This window comes from Parasteatoda tepidariorum, chromosome X1, assembly GCF_043381705.1.
Source record: "Parasteatoda tepidariorum isolate YZ-2023 chromosome X1, CAS_Ptep_4.0, whole genome shotgun sequence".
Taxonomy (NCBI): domain Eukaryota; kingdom Metazoa; phylum Arthropoda; class Arachnida; order Araneae; family Theridiidae; genus Parasteatoda; species Parasteatoda tepidariorum.
The window spans coordinates 38,380,963-38,400,473 of NC_092214.1; the positions used below are offsets into that span (position 1 = coordinate 38,380,963).

Here is a 19,511-nt window from a genome sequence, read left to right on the forward strand (position 1 = left end):
TAATAAATATAAATTATAATTTTTTCATAAATTAAGCTATTAAATTAACATTTTGAACTGAAATTATTTCAGGAATTATTCATACAATTTTTAACAAAATTTCGGTTGTCCTCTATATAGCAGAATTACTTATCCTAGAGTCATGTAAAATCATGTTTCACACATTACTGTTCATTCACTGGAAGTATTCCTTGTGAAGGAACATGCCTGTTCCTTCACTGGTTAGAAGTTGCTTTTTGTCTTTTCAACAGAATTTTGATGTATAATATGACTAAAAGTACAAGAAAATTAAAAAAATTCTTTTATTTTCATTAACTGGGAAAAAAACCCAGTAAAGGAACACTTGTTCCTTCACTGATTTTTCATCGTTTGGTGATCCAGTGACACCCCCTTATCTCAGTACCTTATTATGCTCTGGTGCTTTAAAAAAAATAAAACGTAACTTCAATAACTATATTTTGAATTCTCTTTTTCACAGGGAGAAAAATAAGACTATTACATGCCACTTCAAACCATTAATTCCACTTCAAACATATAAATACAAACACTCACCTTATAATTTTTTCAACGAAGCAAGGTGTTGCAGAGATAATAACAAATTCAAAAATTTTTACCGAGAAGTCTATTTGACCAGGTAATGCAAAACATTGCTAGATGACTTCCTATTGTTTGGCAGCAAGCTATTGTTACCAATCAATCTAAAGAAAAACTTTCAAATTCTTATTTTTGATCAATATATATGAAATGTTCCTTCACTGGTTGGTTTACCCTATATCCAGCCTATTTATTTCATATTGAACTAGGGGAGGTTTTCGTGATTTTTTTTCCGTAAACCTCGCGCAAATGTGGTTACTTCCATCAAAAAGTCCTCTTCGAAGGCTTCACAGAGTAGTTCCTTGTCTTCTGGTTCGGGTCCGAAGTTACAAAGCTACAGAGTTGAACATCTGTAGGAGGGAACCCAAATCTATGTCAACTGTTCAATATCGGTTAAAAATTAAAATAATTGAATTGTTTAATGTGTGCTATTCCAAACATATAGATTGCGACATAATATGTGAAAATCCTTTTTATATCAAAAGTTACTGAAGGTGATTCACTTTTTCATGCAATGGTTTTTTACAAGTTTTTATGGATTTAAACAAAAAAATTTAGTAAAAAGTGCGAAATTTAGTTACATCTTTAAATATGTGGTGAGGTAAGTCAATTGTTTGTGATATCTGTACAATTATTTGCAACTGTTTCAAAGTAAGTTATCATTTATACACAAAAATTGGCTTAAGTGTTGAATTTCATATCTCAGAAAAAAATTAGTTTAACATTAACATCGTGTAATTTTTTTGCAACAACATATGTTACATTGAAACATATATGAATTACAGGAAGAATTAACTTGCACAACTTAGCATCGTATAAAAACAGTTGCAAATTAAGATATTCAATAGATTTATTAATTTATAAACCTAATAGAAATCTTAATGTAAATAGTATATTTCAAATCCGAATATTTCAACAGTCTAGACATTTGGAAATTTTGATCTATAATCCCCGACATTTTGAAGTAAGGATTTATATTTATTTATTTTCAGCTCTATTTTATGGAATAGTTGCTATTGTTTTGGTAGTAGTGGTTGAGAATATGACTGGAACTGTTTTGCAAGTAAGTAAGAATAATGTATGAATCATATGTAAGCATGATTGAGGTGAGGAATAAGCGAGAAAACTAGCAAAATCTGACGAATCACTATCGGAGAAAGCGGACCTGAAAACATTAAAATATATTTGATTGCCAGAAAAAGCAGAAAGGAGTTTAAAAATAATGTTAGAAACACGAAAAATAATATTAGAAACACCTTTAAGTTTCATTTAGCAATCAAACTGTGACTGTGATGTTATCCTTCCTGCTTCTCTAAAGTGATTCATAAGTCAATAGCATCATCAGTTTAAACGTTATTTTGCAAACCTTAGAGTGTATTTATTTCTGACAAGGATATTAAAAAATGCATATTGTGGGTGCTGATTATGAAACACCCTGCATCTGAGTTAATACCTTCTGACTGAATATGTAAAGTTCTGAAAAATTATTGAATGATGAAAAAAATTTTGAAAGGTTAATAATTGACTGCACACAATCAGTAGTACTACTAAAAAAACAATGTCTTTCAAAATTTGTTGTTTTATGTAACTAATAATAATTATTTTTTCAGGCAGCTTTAAGTATCAGCGGAGCATTGGGAGGTCCAATTTTAGGTATTTACACTCTTGGAATGTTTTTCCCATGGCCATCAGCTTTCGTGAGTATTTTATTGTTTTAAAATTTAAATTAAACACATTTAGTTAAAGTTATTCATTATATATTAATGTGTAATTCTGATACATTACTGATATAAAATGTAATTAAAATATTCATCACATCGTCACAAGTTAAATGTCAATTTTTTCGGGTATTTTTTACGGATAGAAACTGTGTAGATATTATATTTTTAAATGCCATTAAGTTTAAATTAGTATTTTTTATTTTAAGTGTTAAAATATTATCATGCTGATGAATGGTATAAATTTTTTGCAAAAATTTAAGATTATCAAAAATAACTTTTCTTGGTAGCTATTTCCTAAATTATATTTGGTAAAAAAATTATAATATTAGTTTAATGTAATAATTTTTTTACTAGCTCAATTTGAAAGGAAATATAAATTTGTCATTTATTTTATAAATCATTTTTCTACTAGGAATGCCTTAACTCGTTCTTTTCAAAGCCATACCTAATAAACGAGTAATGTGTTCACTTAAGAAGTGAAAAAATATTGTAATAGGAATTTCATCATTAGTTATATAGGAGTATTATTTATATAGTGTAATAAGAATTTCAATATTAATATATATTATAAGTTATAGCTAATATAGTGCAGGAAACACGCACAATAAATATTAGGATGCTATGTAATGTGCAGTTGCATATTTTAAAACAGTTCAGACAGATACGAAAGGAATTTTTATAAAAGACATATCAGAAACATTTTTGAACAGCAAAAAAATTTGTCAGATTTTGCACACTTAAGAGAATAGTACGGTCAAAGCTAACAGAATATGATAAATTTTACCATGTTTCTGTCTGTATGGGAACACCAAAAAGATCGGTAATTTTCAATGAAATGCTTTGGTAATGATTTTGGTAAAATTAACAATAAAATGTGGTTTAATCTGTGTTAAGATTTGAAAAATGTGCGAAATTTTGGTAATTTATCGTAATACCTTCGAGCATGGCAAAAAACACCATTTATTCGATTAAACTTACTTTTCCATGTTGTAATTTGTACTAAATGTAGTAATAAGAACTATAATTTTAAAACATTAATTTCCGGTAAGCCGTTACCATATGAGTGGAAAGATAACCGAATAGAATACTTAAATACCTAATATTTTGGCTTTATTAACCCAAATTATGTTGTTTTTCAACCAGAAATGTCTTTACCATTCAGGAACGGTAATTTTGCCGGAATTTTTTTTTTAACTTGTACCGTAAACCGGGGCGAGTCAACCCATTTTTTCAGTTTGTCAACTTTCAAGTGGTCAAACTTTTGTAAATATTAAAGAAAAAAGGTTTTTAATAAGTGTTTCGGAATCGCTATTTATCCCTCTTTAAAGCTGTGAAATCGATTTTTGAAAATATTAACAGTTACGCTGTTACTGTATATTTTTATAGAACTGCTGACAAATCTCTCGTATGGTGCGAGTCTACCCATTCTACTAAAATGAATGTTGATATTGTAAATAATCAAATTTTACTATTAAATTGTTATTTTAGTTACTATATAGGATATTTATGAAGTAAAATTCATAACTTTATTATATATTCCATTTTTTTATTCATAAAATAACACAAATTGAGTATTTGATCGATTATCACATTTTGATCACAGTTTTGTTTTTATAATCATTAACATTATAAAATAACATTTTTTTCTGATTATTGTTGATAAAAATAAATTAAAATTAATATAAATTTACAATTAAATAATTAATAAATAATAATAATTAAAGATTATTAACAAAATCGAAATTCAAACATTGGGAATCATGAAAAATCCTTTTCCCATTCTTTTGGGAGGTAATAATAATTTATAAATAATAATTTATTTAACTTGCATTAAATAAAAAAAGTTAATTTTGTAATATAAAAATTGAAAAAATAGGTAAAATAAACATATTTTATATTTACATTTATATTTAACCTATAAATTTTCTTATTAATGATAAATTTATCAATGCAGAATTAAAATAATATACTCAAATTCATTTAAAATGACTTAATTTTAATATAAACAAAGTTCTAAATTATATTATTATGCTTTATTAAAACTAAATACGAATGGGTAGACTCGCCCCGCGAATTCTGGCTTTTTGTTTACAACAGCAAAACTTACATTCTTTTTGTTTTTTTTTACATATAAAATTAATGTAATCTTAGTCTTAGATAAGTTTATCACTTAACCAAAGTGAAAATAGTAATAATAATAATATACTTACGGAGCACCAACTAAAAGTTTGCTGATTTTCAATACAAATCTCTCAAAAGACGTTTGAGCAGGTCGGTTAAAAAGACACCAAATAAATAAAAACGGATCAAACTACTACAGCGCCATCTTCCTTAGAGTCTGAACTAAGTCCTCCGTCGGTAAAAAATTTTTTATTTGCAATTTAAAATAGTGAAAATTAAATAAAACTAAAATGGGTAGACTCACCCCTGGATGGGTAGACTCGCCCCGGTTTACGGTATCTTATTTCGTATAGAAAAAGCTTGCAACCATTTAAAACATCCATTTTCACAGTTTTTTTTTAATGTGTAACTAATTAGTTTTTCTATTAAATATTGTGTTCAATTTATTTCGCCTGTCAAGCATGAAGTTTTTAGCAATACCATTCCTTGTAAATATATAGCGGATAATCTGTTGGTGATTATATTAGAAAAATTATTTTATAGGCTGCATTTATCGGATTAATTAGTGGTTTAGGCATTTGTATCTGGATATGTATTGGATCTATCATGTTTAGAGCACCAAATCCAACAGCAGTACTGTCAGTAGAATCATGTGAAGATTTATATATGAGTGTAACTCAGGTCATGTCGAGTATTTCCAATTCGTCTACTCCAGTATTCCTACCAAGGTAATTGTTATTGTATTTATCTAATAAGAAATCCTTTCAACGGTAGACCAAGATTTCTATACTTTGAACAATAATACGGTGCAAAATTTCTGCAACCTAAATAAAATATTAAATTTAACCATGTCATCATTTAAGTTGACCATACTATCGTGTAATCTGACTTAAGAAGTTCCATCATCGCAAGGATTACTGAAGTCCCTGGATAGCTTAAAGCGCTTTTGTTGGTAAGTTTTAGACTTGGATGTACCATGAAATTGCACAGTTTTGAGTTCGATTATTAAACTTTATGCCTCAAGTTCCCAGTTTAGTGTATAGATCTTATAAAAGAAAATGTTAGGAATAGCAAGGAAATAGGAAAAGTAGTAGGAAGAAAAATCTAACAGCAGTAGTGTCAGTAGAATCATGTGGAGGTTAATTTTGCTATTATTTCATCGTTATATGGGAGATTCTTTGTAAACATGACAATTCAGAAAAAAAAATTTATTCAAATTGTAAGTCTTCAAAATAATAAAAAAAAAATTTTGATATATTTATTTAGTTACATTTATTAATATCTTACAGACAGCAGTGTAGTTTATTGACATTTGCTCAAGGAAAAAATAAAATAGAATATCACCAAATTTTAAATGCTAGGAAAATGACTAGAAGGTCAGGAAAGCGACATATTAGCTTAGAAGTTAAGAAAACAGTCATTTTAAGCTAATAGTAAGTAACTCAACTTAAGAAACTCAAAAAAGACAAAGTTGAGAAGTTAGCAGTCTATTTGCCAACACGAATAATAAAGTTAACTTTAATATCTTTACGAATGACTTCAAAAACTTCTCCTACAATAAAAATGATAAACTTGGGAATTTTTAATTAATTTTATGAAAATTTACATTAAAATTAATCTTATGAAAATTTACTTCGGAAATTTTTTTCTAATATTATTTAAATTTAAAATATTTCAAATCGTTTTAATTTACAACTTCATTTCATTCCTTAATTTATGCACCCAAGCTGCGTTGAAAGACTATGACAGAATTAAATTGTGCAGTGATGTTCTTAGTTTATCCTCTATATTTTTAACTATCTGTGTTTGGAAAAACAATAACCTAACTCCTTTGCGTTAGATGGACCATGCTTTTTTAAAATTAATTATTTTATCCACTGTAGAAAGAATCAAAAATGTTTTTGTTGTTGATATGTACAGAATAAAATTGTGTATAATAATCAATCATTAAATAAACAAATAACTTTAAGTACATACGAGCATATTACAATCTTTCATAAACTGGGTATTAGGTTAACATTTTCTTTCCCTATTTACATTATAGTGTTTAAATTTTTTTCCTATAACTGTGTTAATTTTCTGGAATTTATAAGTCAGGAAAATGACAGCCAGGATAATGACAATTTTGCCATTTTTCAGCATTTAACATTACTTTAATTTAACATTTTGGCCTAAGACATTTACTTATCGCAGAAAACATCAGGATTTCTTGAAATAACTAAGGTAAATGCAAATAGTTTATTTTGTTAATGATTTCAAGAGGACAGAAAAATGACAACATAAAAACCTGCTCACCTTGTAAAATTTTTTGAAATACATTTTGACTCAGAAAGTTGGTTCTTTATTCCAGCAATTAGACTTGTTCTGATAGGATTGTATTCTAATTAGTCTCTTAACCTAAGATATTGGTTGCTGGAGCTATCTATTTTGGTTATAAATTACTAAAAAAAGTGGCCAGGAAAATGACTGATTTTCATGTGACAAACAAATTATTGACAGAAAAAATTATTTTCAACCAAGTTTTTGGAAATAATACCCTCTGCATATTCTAGAAATGCTTACAACGGTTTAGATGAAAAAAAAATTAGATATTGAAAAATGTATGGGAAGTTTTGAAGCTAGTTATTATTGGAAATATTTTTTGTGACATACCAGGAAAATAATTTTGATATTCAATTAAATTTTTTAACTATATAAAACAGTCAATGCTAGTGCAAAGTCATTTTAAAATGCTAACAGCAATGCTATTTATTGAATTTTTTTCAAAAAGTTCTTTTAGTAGTATAATATTAGATCTTGGAGCAAGAGACTGTGAATTGTCATATTTCGTGAGAATCACCCATACATACACGCATATATATATATATATATATATATATACAAAATATTATTTATCCCTAGAAATTTATGAAGCTAAATAACCGTTAAAAATTATTAGTTAAAGAATTTAAACTCTTAATATAGTGAAATTATGAAAATTTTTATTTGAATATTTATTAAAAAATACATAATTAAAGCTATTGGAATATGAGTGAATATGCTTTAAAATTATACTAAATGTTATTTTCAAGCAAACGCTTAGAAACTATAATAGAAAAATATATTCGAAGTGATTAGAAATAATAACACACACCTGGATTTAATAATTATTAATCTGTTCTACTGCCTAAAGTAGAAGATTTTGGTAGTTAATTTTTTTATGCCAAAAGTAATCTACACTTAAAAAATTTCATTTAATCTTTAAGAATATATTTATCCATTTGTACAAAAATGTTTCCGCTATGTAATATTTTGTAAGCAATTAAGCATTTAAGTATTTTCTTGAAAATATTTTTTTATTTGCTGTGAATGCATTTTTAATGCGTTTTAATATATTTTGTTGTTACTCATTGCAATTACTGATTGCAATTCACTGTTAGAAATCAAAGAAAAGAATATAAAGATTTATAATTGGTGTCAGCGATCTCTCTACTGCACCATGAGTCAAAATATTACACTATTACTTTTGAATTTAATTTCCTCCTCTGTACAAAAAAAATCAAAAAAGAAGTTACAATACAAGACAATGAAAAATGCAAGTTTAAGTTCAAGACAGGATGCCGTGAAATTAAGGACACTCCATCATTCGCTTATAACTTTATTAATTCTATAAATATTTTTCAATATTTTAATTATTTATTTACATTATAAAATTAATGTTATTTGATGCAGGAAAAAAATAAAACTTTCTTTTTCAGGGAAGAATTTTTGACCATGTACCGTTTATCATACCTTTGGTACAGTGGAATCGGATGTTTAGTGGTTATAATCATCGGATTGCTAGTGTCTCTTGCAAAAGGTAAGTGGCCTTCCTTCTCGCAAGTAAATAATATCTCATAGCGAAATAGAAGCTTTGTGCAATATCTGTCAAAAGTAAAGTGTTTGATTATACACTATTTACCATACCTTTGGTGCTTAGAGGTTATATTTAACGGATTGCTTCGATTCTCTCTTGAAAAGTAAATTCCAATCGACTTATTTTCGCCTTAAAATGAAATTTGCAGCTAGCTGTTCTCTATATTTATTAAAAAACTTTAATCATGCAACATTTATCATATTTTTGGTATAATGAACTTGATTACTTAGTGGTCATATGTATAGGATTGCATGTTTCTGTCTTGGAAGGTAAATAAAAGCCCATTTGGCGATTATAATACATTTTAAAAATATCGTGAGAAAACATCTCCTTTTTAATACTAAGTATATTTCATAACGTCATCTGATGTTTCATACCTTCAAAGCGTATTAAAAGTAATTGAAATATTTTTATAAAAAGGGTATACTTTCATTCTTACAATGATATTATACCTAAAAAATTTATAATTAACGTTATTTATAAATATTTGTGAGATAAATTCTTTACCTAATTGAACCACACTGCCGGTAAACTATTAAGGTGAAATTTAAAACTTTCCAAATTATTTTACGCCCAAAATATATTTACAAAATGTTTTGTTATTAAACACACCGATAATTATATTTTAACACACAATCATTATCAATTTTTACTTTCAGTTATGGAAAAGGTAGGGAAAAAAGTAATAAAAACCGTTAGCATTAAACTGAATATACAATATTACTGAAATTAGGCAATGTTAATTCATTGTTTAGTACAATTAAAATGCAAAATTGTAGTACGAATATTCCTAAAAGAATCATGATTAGATTTTAAAGCAATTTTTCACCCTCTTTTGTACTTCACACATTTGACATAGCAGCTAGATGCATAACCAAAATTTTAAAATATGAAAAAAAGTATAGAGTTATACACCAAAAACATTGAAACTGAAATATATTTCAATGTGCATTTTTCAAAAAAAAATTTCTTTTAAATTTGTAACTTAACATAATTTGTAGTCTATAAAAAACCTTTTGAATCATGTAATTGAAATTCCAATTATATTCAATGATGATATTGACATTAAAAGGCTTCAAAAAATTTCTTTTGGTTTAATTTTTTCTTCCTTGTTTCTAAATTGTTTCACACTTATCAAATTTATTGAAAACTCATTTATTTTTTAAGCTTACTTATATTATTCATTATTACTTCAATTATTTATTATTAATATTGAAGGTAATTATTTTCATTCTTGAAATACAAGCTAGAATTTGTGTTCTTATCGCTGTTAAACATTATGATTTTATTTAACTTATTTTTATTTACTAAAAACACATGCTAGTCAAGTACTATTTATTATTCTTATCTTTCGGTGTTGTTTTGATGTTGTATTTCATATTGCATAATTTCTGTGTTTTCATTTTAAGTTTAATTTTCAGGATGCTGTGAAGCATTGAAAAACACTGTTAGAAATTTCTCGAAAAAAATGGTTAAATAACATTTTATTTAATTGTTTTTTCACCATATTTAAACAAAACAATCAAATAACTATTATTAAGATGGTAATCAAACTTTTAACTATGAGAAAAACCGTTTATTAACTGCTTTTACCTATTACGGTTATACAACCAGAATTTTATTGCACCAACTAAACCCATCTAATGAAGCCACTTAGTTACTTTCTATTGCGTACTATATTACAGCCGATAGGGATAGTCCGTCCATCTCATGACTGACAGAACTGGTTTCGAGTCCCAGCGCTGACGTCACAATATTTCCTCCATTCCCTTCAACACATGAGGAGTTTTCAGTGGTCCTCCATTGCCTCAAGCTCAAGTTCCAGTGCTCCACTCCTCAATTTGTGTCCTGCACTTTCCAATGCCTATTACCTAACAAAAATCCTAGCTCCTCTGTCCAATTATATTTATTTTTTATTGTTTTGAAACCATGCTAGTTGTAAATGGTGAAAAAAAGTACAGTTTTGTATTTATGGTTTTATAACCATTCTAGTTGCAAACGGTTTCAAAACCGTAAAGGTAAAAAAATTTTCCTTACTGTAAACTTATCGGATGGATGAACGGCTGCCGGTTATTTTACCTTAATTTTAGAAGGAAATTTCTGACGGTTTATATTTTCAGTAGCTTGAGTATTATCGCCAGTCAGACTTGCTGTAACCTTAATAAGTTCATAAATTAAACCATATTTCCGTTGAAGTATATTTTTTAAAGGAGAATATAATATTATTCTGAAATTGATTTACAAACAGGTAATAACAAGCAAGATGTCGAAAAGAGTTTGATGACACCATTCTTCTACAATCTTTGGGGCTGTGATCCGAAACACAACCAGGTATTATTATTTTTAATTTTCTGCTAATTTTAACTTTCTTTCTATAAAATTTTTCTCCATTGTTTTTCCTTTCACTTATTTACAGCCATTTATAATGTACAATACCCAGAACAAAGTAATAAATAAAACAACATGAATTACTTTTGATCTAATGATCGGATTTTCACATACTAGGAATCAATCCTAATGGTCCTAAGGTGCGATCTCTAATAGATTGCTAATAGATGGTTGTTACCCCCCTAACTTGGGGGACATGAATCATAATCTGTCTAAAAATATCCAAGTTTATTCATAAAAAGTGCGTTTTGTATCTGATTTTGTAAGTTAAAATAATGTCTGCCCCAATTAATTTGTATATTTGAGGTCACACCCACGTACCATTAATTTTGAGACCTAGTATATGAAAATCCGATCATTAGATCAAAAATTATTCAAGGTGATTCATTTATGTATTTATTTATTTTTTCGCACTATGCATTGCTTCCTAAGGCATTAAAGATGCATAAAAGAATTTGAAATAAGGATTAAGGTTAATGTGCATAAAAGAGCCTGAATTTTACATGAACAAACTGATACAGGTTTAAACAGATTCGCATAAATATACCACTTTATCAACATTGTTATTTTTGAATCCCTAAGTTTGAAGTTTGAGATAAAGTTTCGTCCAATTTAAAACTTAAAACCATCAAAAAACTTAATGATAGTTATAATAAGTCAAATATATAAATATATTTGGAAGGAAAATTAGAAGTTGCTCTTATATTTTTAAGACACATTTTTAAGGCAAAAAAAAAAAAAAATCCCGAAGTTTAAGAGTTCTAATATTGCAGTAAGTAGCACTAATTTTAATAGTAACTACAGTACCGAAATAATCATTTTGTTATTTTAACAAATACCATAATCAATACCAATTCACAGAATAACATGTGTTGCATACTTTAAGCAAGCTTTCAATCATTATAAAAGTATTGTATCAGTGAGATAAATTATTTATTTCTATTTTTAATCACCATTTATTTGATTGGTAAGTTTTTTTACCTTAGGAACAATTCATGGGAACTCTGAAATCAAAAAAAAAAGAAATAAGTTAATAAATAAGAATAAAATAAATAAATAAGAATAAAATAAATAAATAAGAATAAAATAAAGAAAAATAGAAATTTTACTATTTAAGTAAAAATCTTAAAGATTTAAGATTATTTTATAAATTTCAATATTCCCACGCGGAGAAAAAAATTTGGGTAAAATAACCACACAGTGCAGTAAGGACATTTCTGGTGTTTGAAAAAAAAATCTGTTAATAAAACAAAAATATACGATATTTAAACCATTCTTAATAATTTTTCTACTCTCATGGTAACGGTTTACAGTAAGTTCATGTTTCAAAATTATGGTTCATGAAAACTAAATTTAACCGAATAATTATTTTTATGCCAGGCTCTGAAATACCATGATAAAATTATCAAATTTCACCACGTTTACCAAATTTATCATTTATTATGAAACCGTATTTTATGGTTAATATTACGAAACTCCAAAACGCTTCAATGAAATATCGAGTTTTTTATTGTTCCCATAAAGACAGAAACATATTAACTTTTACCATATTCTGATAGTTTTGACCTTATTTTTTTCTCAGTGCATATTGCGTCTCAGTGACCCTGTTTTTAGAGGTTTATATTAGACACGATTTAATTTTTTTTTTTTGTTAAGTTTTATATTTAGAACAATCACTATAACTTTGTATATACTTTGTATATAACTATATACTTTGTATATAAAATGCATAGACAAATTTGAATAATATATTTTGCCGAATCACGTGTATAATTTCTGGTTTTTATAGGCTGAAAGAGAAATTCAAAGCTCAGTGCCCTTAGTTGGGATACAAGATCTGAAACGAAAAAATTCAGCTATGTTTAATAAAAGAATGTCTGGAGATTTTGACTCATCATTAGTAGTTCAAGGAGTTTATCGACAAAATGTCGGCAATTGTTAACTGTATAATAATATATAATTAAGTACTTTTACTCATTTTAAAAGCAGCTGCTTCGTCTTGATAGATTTATATCAAATTTTTGTTATATTCTGTGTTAATTCAAAGGATTTTAAATTCTTCGTACTTCCGTTTCTAAAATACTGTCAAATATCATTGATACCATTATACTTTTAACGTCATATTAATTTTTATTTACAACCTTACTGCAACGTTTACATTCATCTGTATTTATAATTCATAACTGTATAAAGTGCATCAGTGTGTAAGTTAATAAACAAATTATGACCATTTGTATCTGCTATTTTTCTATTTTCAGTACTCTAAAACAGGAAAAAAATTTGTTTTTGCCTTCAACTAATGTTACCTAGTACCTACTTAAAAATTTATTTACTGCAAATATAAATCATTTATCCATTTTTTAAATTTTGAATCATTGAAATCGAGCTGTTCATTATTCAAAACAATTATACAGTAATGAAAAATACTGATTCCTAGCTCAACTAGAAGGAACTTGTTTATGATCGAAATTTTGAAAATCAACTACACATTCTCAACAAACAGAGCTTTTAAAATTTCCGAGACATAGCTTTTAAAACGTTACCAATAGTGTGGCCTCACATAAAAAACATTACCAATAGTGTGGCATCACATGAACATTATCAATAGTGTGGTATCACATAAAAAATTGCCAATAGAGTGTCATCACATAAAAAACATTACCAATAGTGTGGCATCACATAAAAAACAATACCAACATTACCAAAAACGTTCGGAGAAATTAGTCGTTAGATTAGCAAAGTCGATAGCAACCACCAGATACCAATATGAATAGAAAACTAGACAATTAGAGTACAAAATGTACTAAAACTGTAAGTACCTATACATCTTGGAAACTTAGTTACATAGTAATTTATAGTTTTTTTTCTTTGCTGAAATGTGAATTATTCGTAAATATTTAAGCAATATTAATGTTTGCATTATTAGTAAAAAGTGCTATCACATCTAAAACACTGAAACAAATGCATTAAAACTTCAAAATTTTTTGGAAAAAATTGTTTTTGTATAATACTTTAAGCTCATATATTTATTTTACTGAATTTATGGGTTAATTTGTAGTGAAAATATTTTAGTAGAAATGTATCAAGAAAATAAACTAATATCAAAATTTGTTGCGTAAAATAACTTTAGATTAGACAAACGTTGTTTCGAAATTCATTTATTAATTTTTGATTAAATTTTTATTCTATATCAATATAAATTTATTTGCATAATGTTACTTTTTATTTGCAAAAGATTTTTCAAGTATTTTAAAGATGGAAATGTGTGGATTTTGCAGAAAAAAAGTACTTCACAGAACGCTGGAAAAAAGTACTTGTTGCACAGGTCGGAAGATTAAAATTAAATGTTAAAATCAGTTGAAAATTTCTAATATAGAATTATTTACTATAATTCAATACAAATTATTGTTCAAAAAATTCATAGTTAGCAATGTATACATTTTAAAATACTTTTATTAAGACAACAATACTTCTAAGAATCATAATATTTATGGAGATAAGTCAAAAAAAGTAAAATAAATGTTAAAGCATTTAACGGAACAATGGCGGACGTATTGCTGCGTAATCTTTTACTTTTTATTTTATCCATAGCAAAAGGGAAAATGTGTAACATATCATGGTTCACATTATCATGTACAGGGTGGAGGCACATGTCTTTGCGTTCAAAAAAAGAAACTAATTGCTTAAGTTTTAACTGAGGTAAATTGCTGCAAAAACTAGATTCAATTACTCTGCTATAGAAAGTAGAGTCGTTAAATATCCATGATATTGGACATTCACAATAAAAACTATTGCCATCAATATTAAATATTGTGTCCTCTGCCGATATGTTCGCATTCGGATTGGGCAATATTGAGTTTAAAGCAACAGATCGAAAAGAATTGTCCGTAAATTCAATCCGATTAGACAAAACCATTTGGAATGCATTTTCTTCACTATACCTTCGCACAATATTTCGATGAAATCGAAATGTACGTCCTCTAGCCCAGAAGATTGTGGCAGGTAAAGATTCGAATGTACAATTCAAAATATTTACTGAGTTTATGTATGCAAGAAAAATACTGTCACTTGCAGAGTAATGAAAATAACAATTTTCAAAAAATACATTATGTGAATCTTTGATTACAAAGGAAAGATTTGCTGCATAAACGATATTGCTATTCATCACTGTAAAATCTAAGACGTTCGTCAAATGTAAAGCTAAGGTATCCAAGTAAAGTAAAGTTGAATTTACGATGACAAAATGAGTCATGTCTATCCCCGTAATAGCAAAACTATCCAATTTTTCTATGGTCACATTTTTCATTATAAAAACTCGAACTTTGTGCAACGCCGTGATTCCAAAGGATTCAATGAAAAGGCTAGAGATGTTTTCAAAACGAATGATTGAATCGACTTTCTTTGTACTAAAAGATCTTCCTGCTATTCCAAAAGATTTAATTACTAAGTTGTTAATGTTTGTAAAAGAAGCTTTTTCCAGGAATGATCCACTTAATGAACCAATAGATACTTCCACCCGATTGCAACCATCCACAGTTACAACTTCTGCTAAATATTTTAAGAAAGGTATCATGGTAAGACTTCCACCATTAGTGCATTTACATTCTACTCTGTTTTCCGTGCACTTGCAATGTTCTTCATCAAAGCATTTCATTCGCGTTACCTCTTCTTCAGTGGCAGCATACAGGCTTAAACACGTTAACCCAATTAATAGAAATAGTAAAACCTAAAAAGAAAAGAAAAGGGTATAAATGACAAAGTATGACGGTGACACTGTACCAACTGCGTTTTATTAGACTTTATCTTACCTCGATATGATGAGCATCTTTGTGGATTTGCAAAAATTTTTTAGGACAACACAAATAAAATAAAGCATTCTACAATTTTTAATAAATAATATAATAAATAATATAAAATATTATAAATCATAAATAACATAAAATATAATAAATAATAAATAATATAAAATATAATAAATAACATAAAATATAATAAATAATAAATAATATGAAATATAATAAATAATAAATCTTCAAATGTTTTGACTCCTTTGTTATTTTTTCTTTCTTTTTTATAACCGTCGTTAAGCAGACGGCTCATTTTTTAGTTTACGACTACTAATGTTCAACTTCACAGCCATGTAATTTGAACTCTATCCAGAAGACAAGGGAACTTTTGGATCAAGTATTGGGAGAAATTTGCCTTCCGGGAGGATATTTTGATTTAACTAACTCGCATTTGCGTTACACGGGAAAGAAAAGCACGAAAACTTTCCACGGTGAGCCTGATGGCAAGAGACTCTAACCCATGATTCCTCTACTACTGAATATATATTTTACGACAGCACCGTGGTCGGTGCGAGACAGGTACGGAATTCGTATCGACCAGCCTTGGAAGCTTGGGAAGAGGACTCCTTAGAAGAAATTTTGATACACACTTGTCCAAATGTGAAACGGTGTTTGCAGGGAACTATTGCGTTTATAATGATTTTAGTATAACGGTTTTAGCATAAAAGTATTGCCTGAAAAAAAAAGGTTACCTTCACGAAGACCATATAGCACTGCTAATTGTTTTAGAAAGTATCATAGTCCAAATATTCGAGGCGCAAGAGAGGATTTATCCTGGAAAATTTGGCGGGAGTCTTTATCTTTTGTACTTATATGTTTTTTTGGGTGCTGAACACGAGCTCACAATTTGGGACCAAAATTTTTCACTGGGAAATATGCTCTTCTTCCAAGAAAGACCTGGAAAATGCAGTAATTTGCATACGCCATCTTTTTGGTTTAAGATAGAAAATTTTCGATGTCATATTTGAAAATTAGAAAAAATTTCCCACTTATTCTATCGTTACAATGTGCCAGTAGTATAACAAATCAAAGAATTAAGAGAATGAGAATAATGACAATAGCATAGGAAAGATGTCTCTCTCAGTGCTTCAAGGGGGAAAAACAGAGGCGAAATATTAATAGAGGTTTGAAATGTTAAAAAACTCTCTTACAGAATCTAGTAATATATAGAAAAGATATTTCAGCCAAGAGGGGAGAACTCCCCTACTGCCCCCCCCCCCAGTAACCATAATTTTTCCTCAAGTATACCCAAAATCATAGTTTTTAGGACATTTTCCATTTTGCCAGTCCTCTTAAATTGAAATTTGTTATAACACTCATCAATTTACAACCAGGTCCTGAGAGGAAGGCTTACCCCTTAACCCCCCTTTAAAAATAACCATTATTTTCATGAAAACTACCGAAAACCATGACTAATAGGGGGCTCTCTTCTTTTAATTTCCATGCAAATAATGCTTTTTTTAGAATTTTATATTTTTTCTAAATAACAAAAAATAAGCCCCTCCCCTAAAATTATTTCTTTCGACAGCATTTCTCGTTTTACATTTAATGGTTATTTTTTTTTTTTAAATTTTTAAGCAATCAAAATTTAGAATAAGACTCGTAACATTTCGATGCGTATAAGAAGTTTACATAAATAATAATTTTTAACAAAGTAAAATAAAATTTATTTAACAAGTTTAGCATGAAATTTATCCTATTCTAATAATAATAATATTCAAAATATCCTAGGCTGTTCACAAAATATCAATACGCTACACACAGCAATTAAGTTATCAGGCACATTCAGACTCGAATGTCTTTGATTTTAATATGTTTATCATTGAACTGATAAAGGCATTAAAATAACAAAATATGCCTGAAATCTTACAAAAATTCTTACATCTTTCTTAAACACGGAATCGATGGAATTGTTATTTTATAAAGCAACCATCATTCTTGCTCTGATATTCATTGTAAATGAATCTGTTCTTTCTGTTGCCTTCAATGGCCAAATGAAATGTATTATATTTAGTAATCCTGTCTCTCGCTCTCTTTGACTCTATGCATTTATTGCATAGAAAATAGAGATTATTATGAAAAAAAGTAAGAAAAGCAAAAAGTAAAAAAAAAAATTCAACAAAAGATTATAATCTAAATAAACTTAACACACAATATACGAATTTAACTAATTTATAATTGCATTGCTTAGTAACGATGAGTTTTTAGGATATTAATTCCAAAATTTTAATTTAGAGAGTATGTTTTGTTTTTGGCAGAAACCTTAAGTCATGGAATTTTTTTAAATAAATAATATTTTTAAGTAACATCATTTTCGGCATATTACAGATGTAACTTTTCAGTCAATGCCTTCGTATTCAAAGCTCAAAACGATAAAGGGAGATTTAAATTTTACTTACAATATTATAAATTTATAGCGCCCATTGCAACCTTATAGCTAACAGTTGCTACTTTTAAAGTTTACGAAAGAAAACTAATCCAATAAAATGAACCAAGTACACATCTATTGTTATAAAATGAACAAAATGAACCAAGTATAAATGAATAAGACGATAACACATTTATTGTTATAATAATTTATAGTTATAATAATGTTGTAAATAAAAAACGAATTTATTTGAATTCATTTGTATATTCTTTAAATAAAAGACCGATACTCAGAACAGAAATTTAAAAAACGGGATCAAATGCTGTGTCCATTTTCTGAAATAGCTATGTCCAGTTTTAACACACATTTCTAACGCTGAGATGTGTTCATTTTCATAAACGCGCATTTTGAAATAGGTTTATTTTCATAAACGCGCCTTTTAAGCTTTGTCTATTTTCGTTAACACTCATTTTGTCATGTGTTATTTTCGTAAATGCGTCTTTTGAACTTTCCATTTTCGTAAACACGCACTTAGAGCATCGTATCTTTACAAATCATGCTCATAAATATTTTAAACGTTTTACTGGCTTTTGTTAAAGGTAATACTTTAATAGTTATTGAATATTATAGTATAAAATATAACTGCTATTTGAATATTATAATATAAAATAGCTACCAGCTCATTCTTGCAAACGAACTGGCTCACTTAACATATTATAATTATAACATCTTTATCTACATATTGCTTAGTATGGAAAGTAATAATTAGATTAACATGCGCAAAACTATAAATTGCCAAGTTCCAATTTCAAGCTTTACAGTTAATATAATGTATCAACATTCATACTCTAATACTAATATATAATATCTGTAGATTTTTTTCAATTTCAAATTCAGTTTTTGGCATCATTTATACCGCAATATTATTCCAACCCAACCAAAAGGTGACTTTGGAGCACCTTTTGGTAATAATGTCAAAACAGGCGAGATTTCAAATTGTCAATTAAGTATAGATAATTTTTGCAACATTTATTTATACATAAAATGAATCACTGTGCGGTCTCTGCTATGATCTACACTAAAAGACAACATGGCAGTAAACGAGAGATTTTATTACTAAGATATATTATGGAAACGTTATTTAAAGTTTAAAACTATTTTACGGTGGCAAAATTTTATTATTAAAAATGTTTCTTACCTTGAAAAACATACTGACGATAGCTTGTCCACCGAATATTCTTTCGAATATTCTTCAAATTCAATATAACGTTTAAGGAAGCCTTTTCATATGTTTGACGGGAAGTAATGTTACACATCCGGTCCTTTCCGGAAGCAATTTTTGTTTTTAGTAAGGGGTCAAGAAATAATTGTAGCAATGAAAGCCTACTAAATTACAAGCAATTCATTTTCTTCCTGTTTAATTATCAGGCTGTATATTCCAGAAATTTGCATAACTTATGCTTAAGAATAATGCCTTTTTTTTAATTAAAACAAATCATCAGATTATGCATTAAAGACATTTTGTTACCACTTCTCTTTGTTTTCATCATTTTTAATTCATAGTTTTTATTTAAAAC

General features: G+C 27.8%; 2 protein-coding genes across 2 annotated transcripts in view; one reads left to right on the forward strand and one right to left on the reverse strand.

Annotated features, from left to right (window-relative positions):
• Positions 1 to 12,953, forward strand: part of LOC107451061 (sodium-coupled monocarboxylate transporter 1) — a gene marked incomplete in the record, with an annotated part of 33,990 nt that extends 21,037 nt beyond the window's left edge. Inside the window, 6 exon segments of the mRNA XM_071187491.1 lie at positions 1,587 to 1,657; positions 2,205 to 2,291; positions 4,980 to 5,164; positions 8,174 to 8,274; positions 10,580 to 10,662; positions 12,509 to 12,953. Coding sequence (XP_071043592.1) covers positions 1,587 to 1,657; positions 2,205 to 2,291; positions 4,980 to 5,164; positions 8,174 to 8,274; positions 10,580 to 10,662; positions 12,509 to 12,661 — 680 coding nt within the window.
• A 1,201-nt stretch (positions 12,954 to 14,154) lies between these two features.
• Positions 14,155 to 19,240, reverse strand: LOC107451046 (uncharacterized). The gene is made up of 2 exons (XM_016067018.3): positions 19,133 to 19,240; positions 14,155 to 15,445 (listed from the first exon to the last, which is right to left on the reverse strand). The coding sequence occupies exons 1-2, from the start codon at positions 19,142 to 19,144 to the stop codon at positions 14,192 to 14,194; spliced, it is 1,266 nt and encodes a 421-aa protein (XP_015922504.1). The 5' UTR covers positions 19,145 to 19,240; the 3' UTR covers positions 14,155 to 14,191.
• Between the last annotated feature and the right edge of the window lie 271 nt (positions 19,241 to 19,511).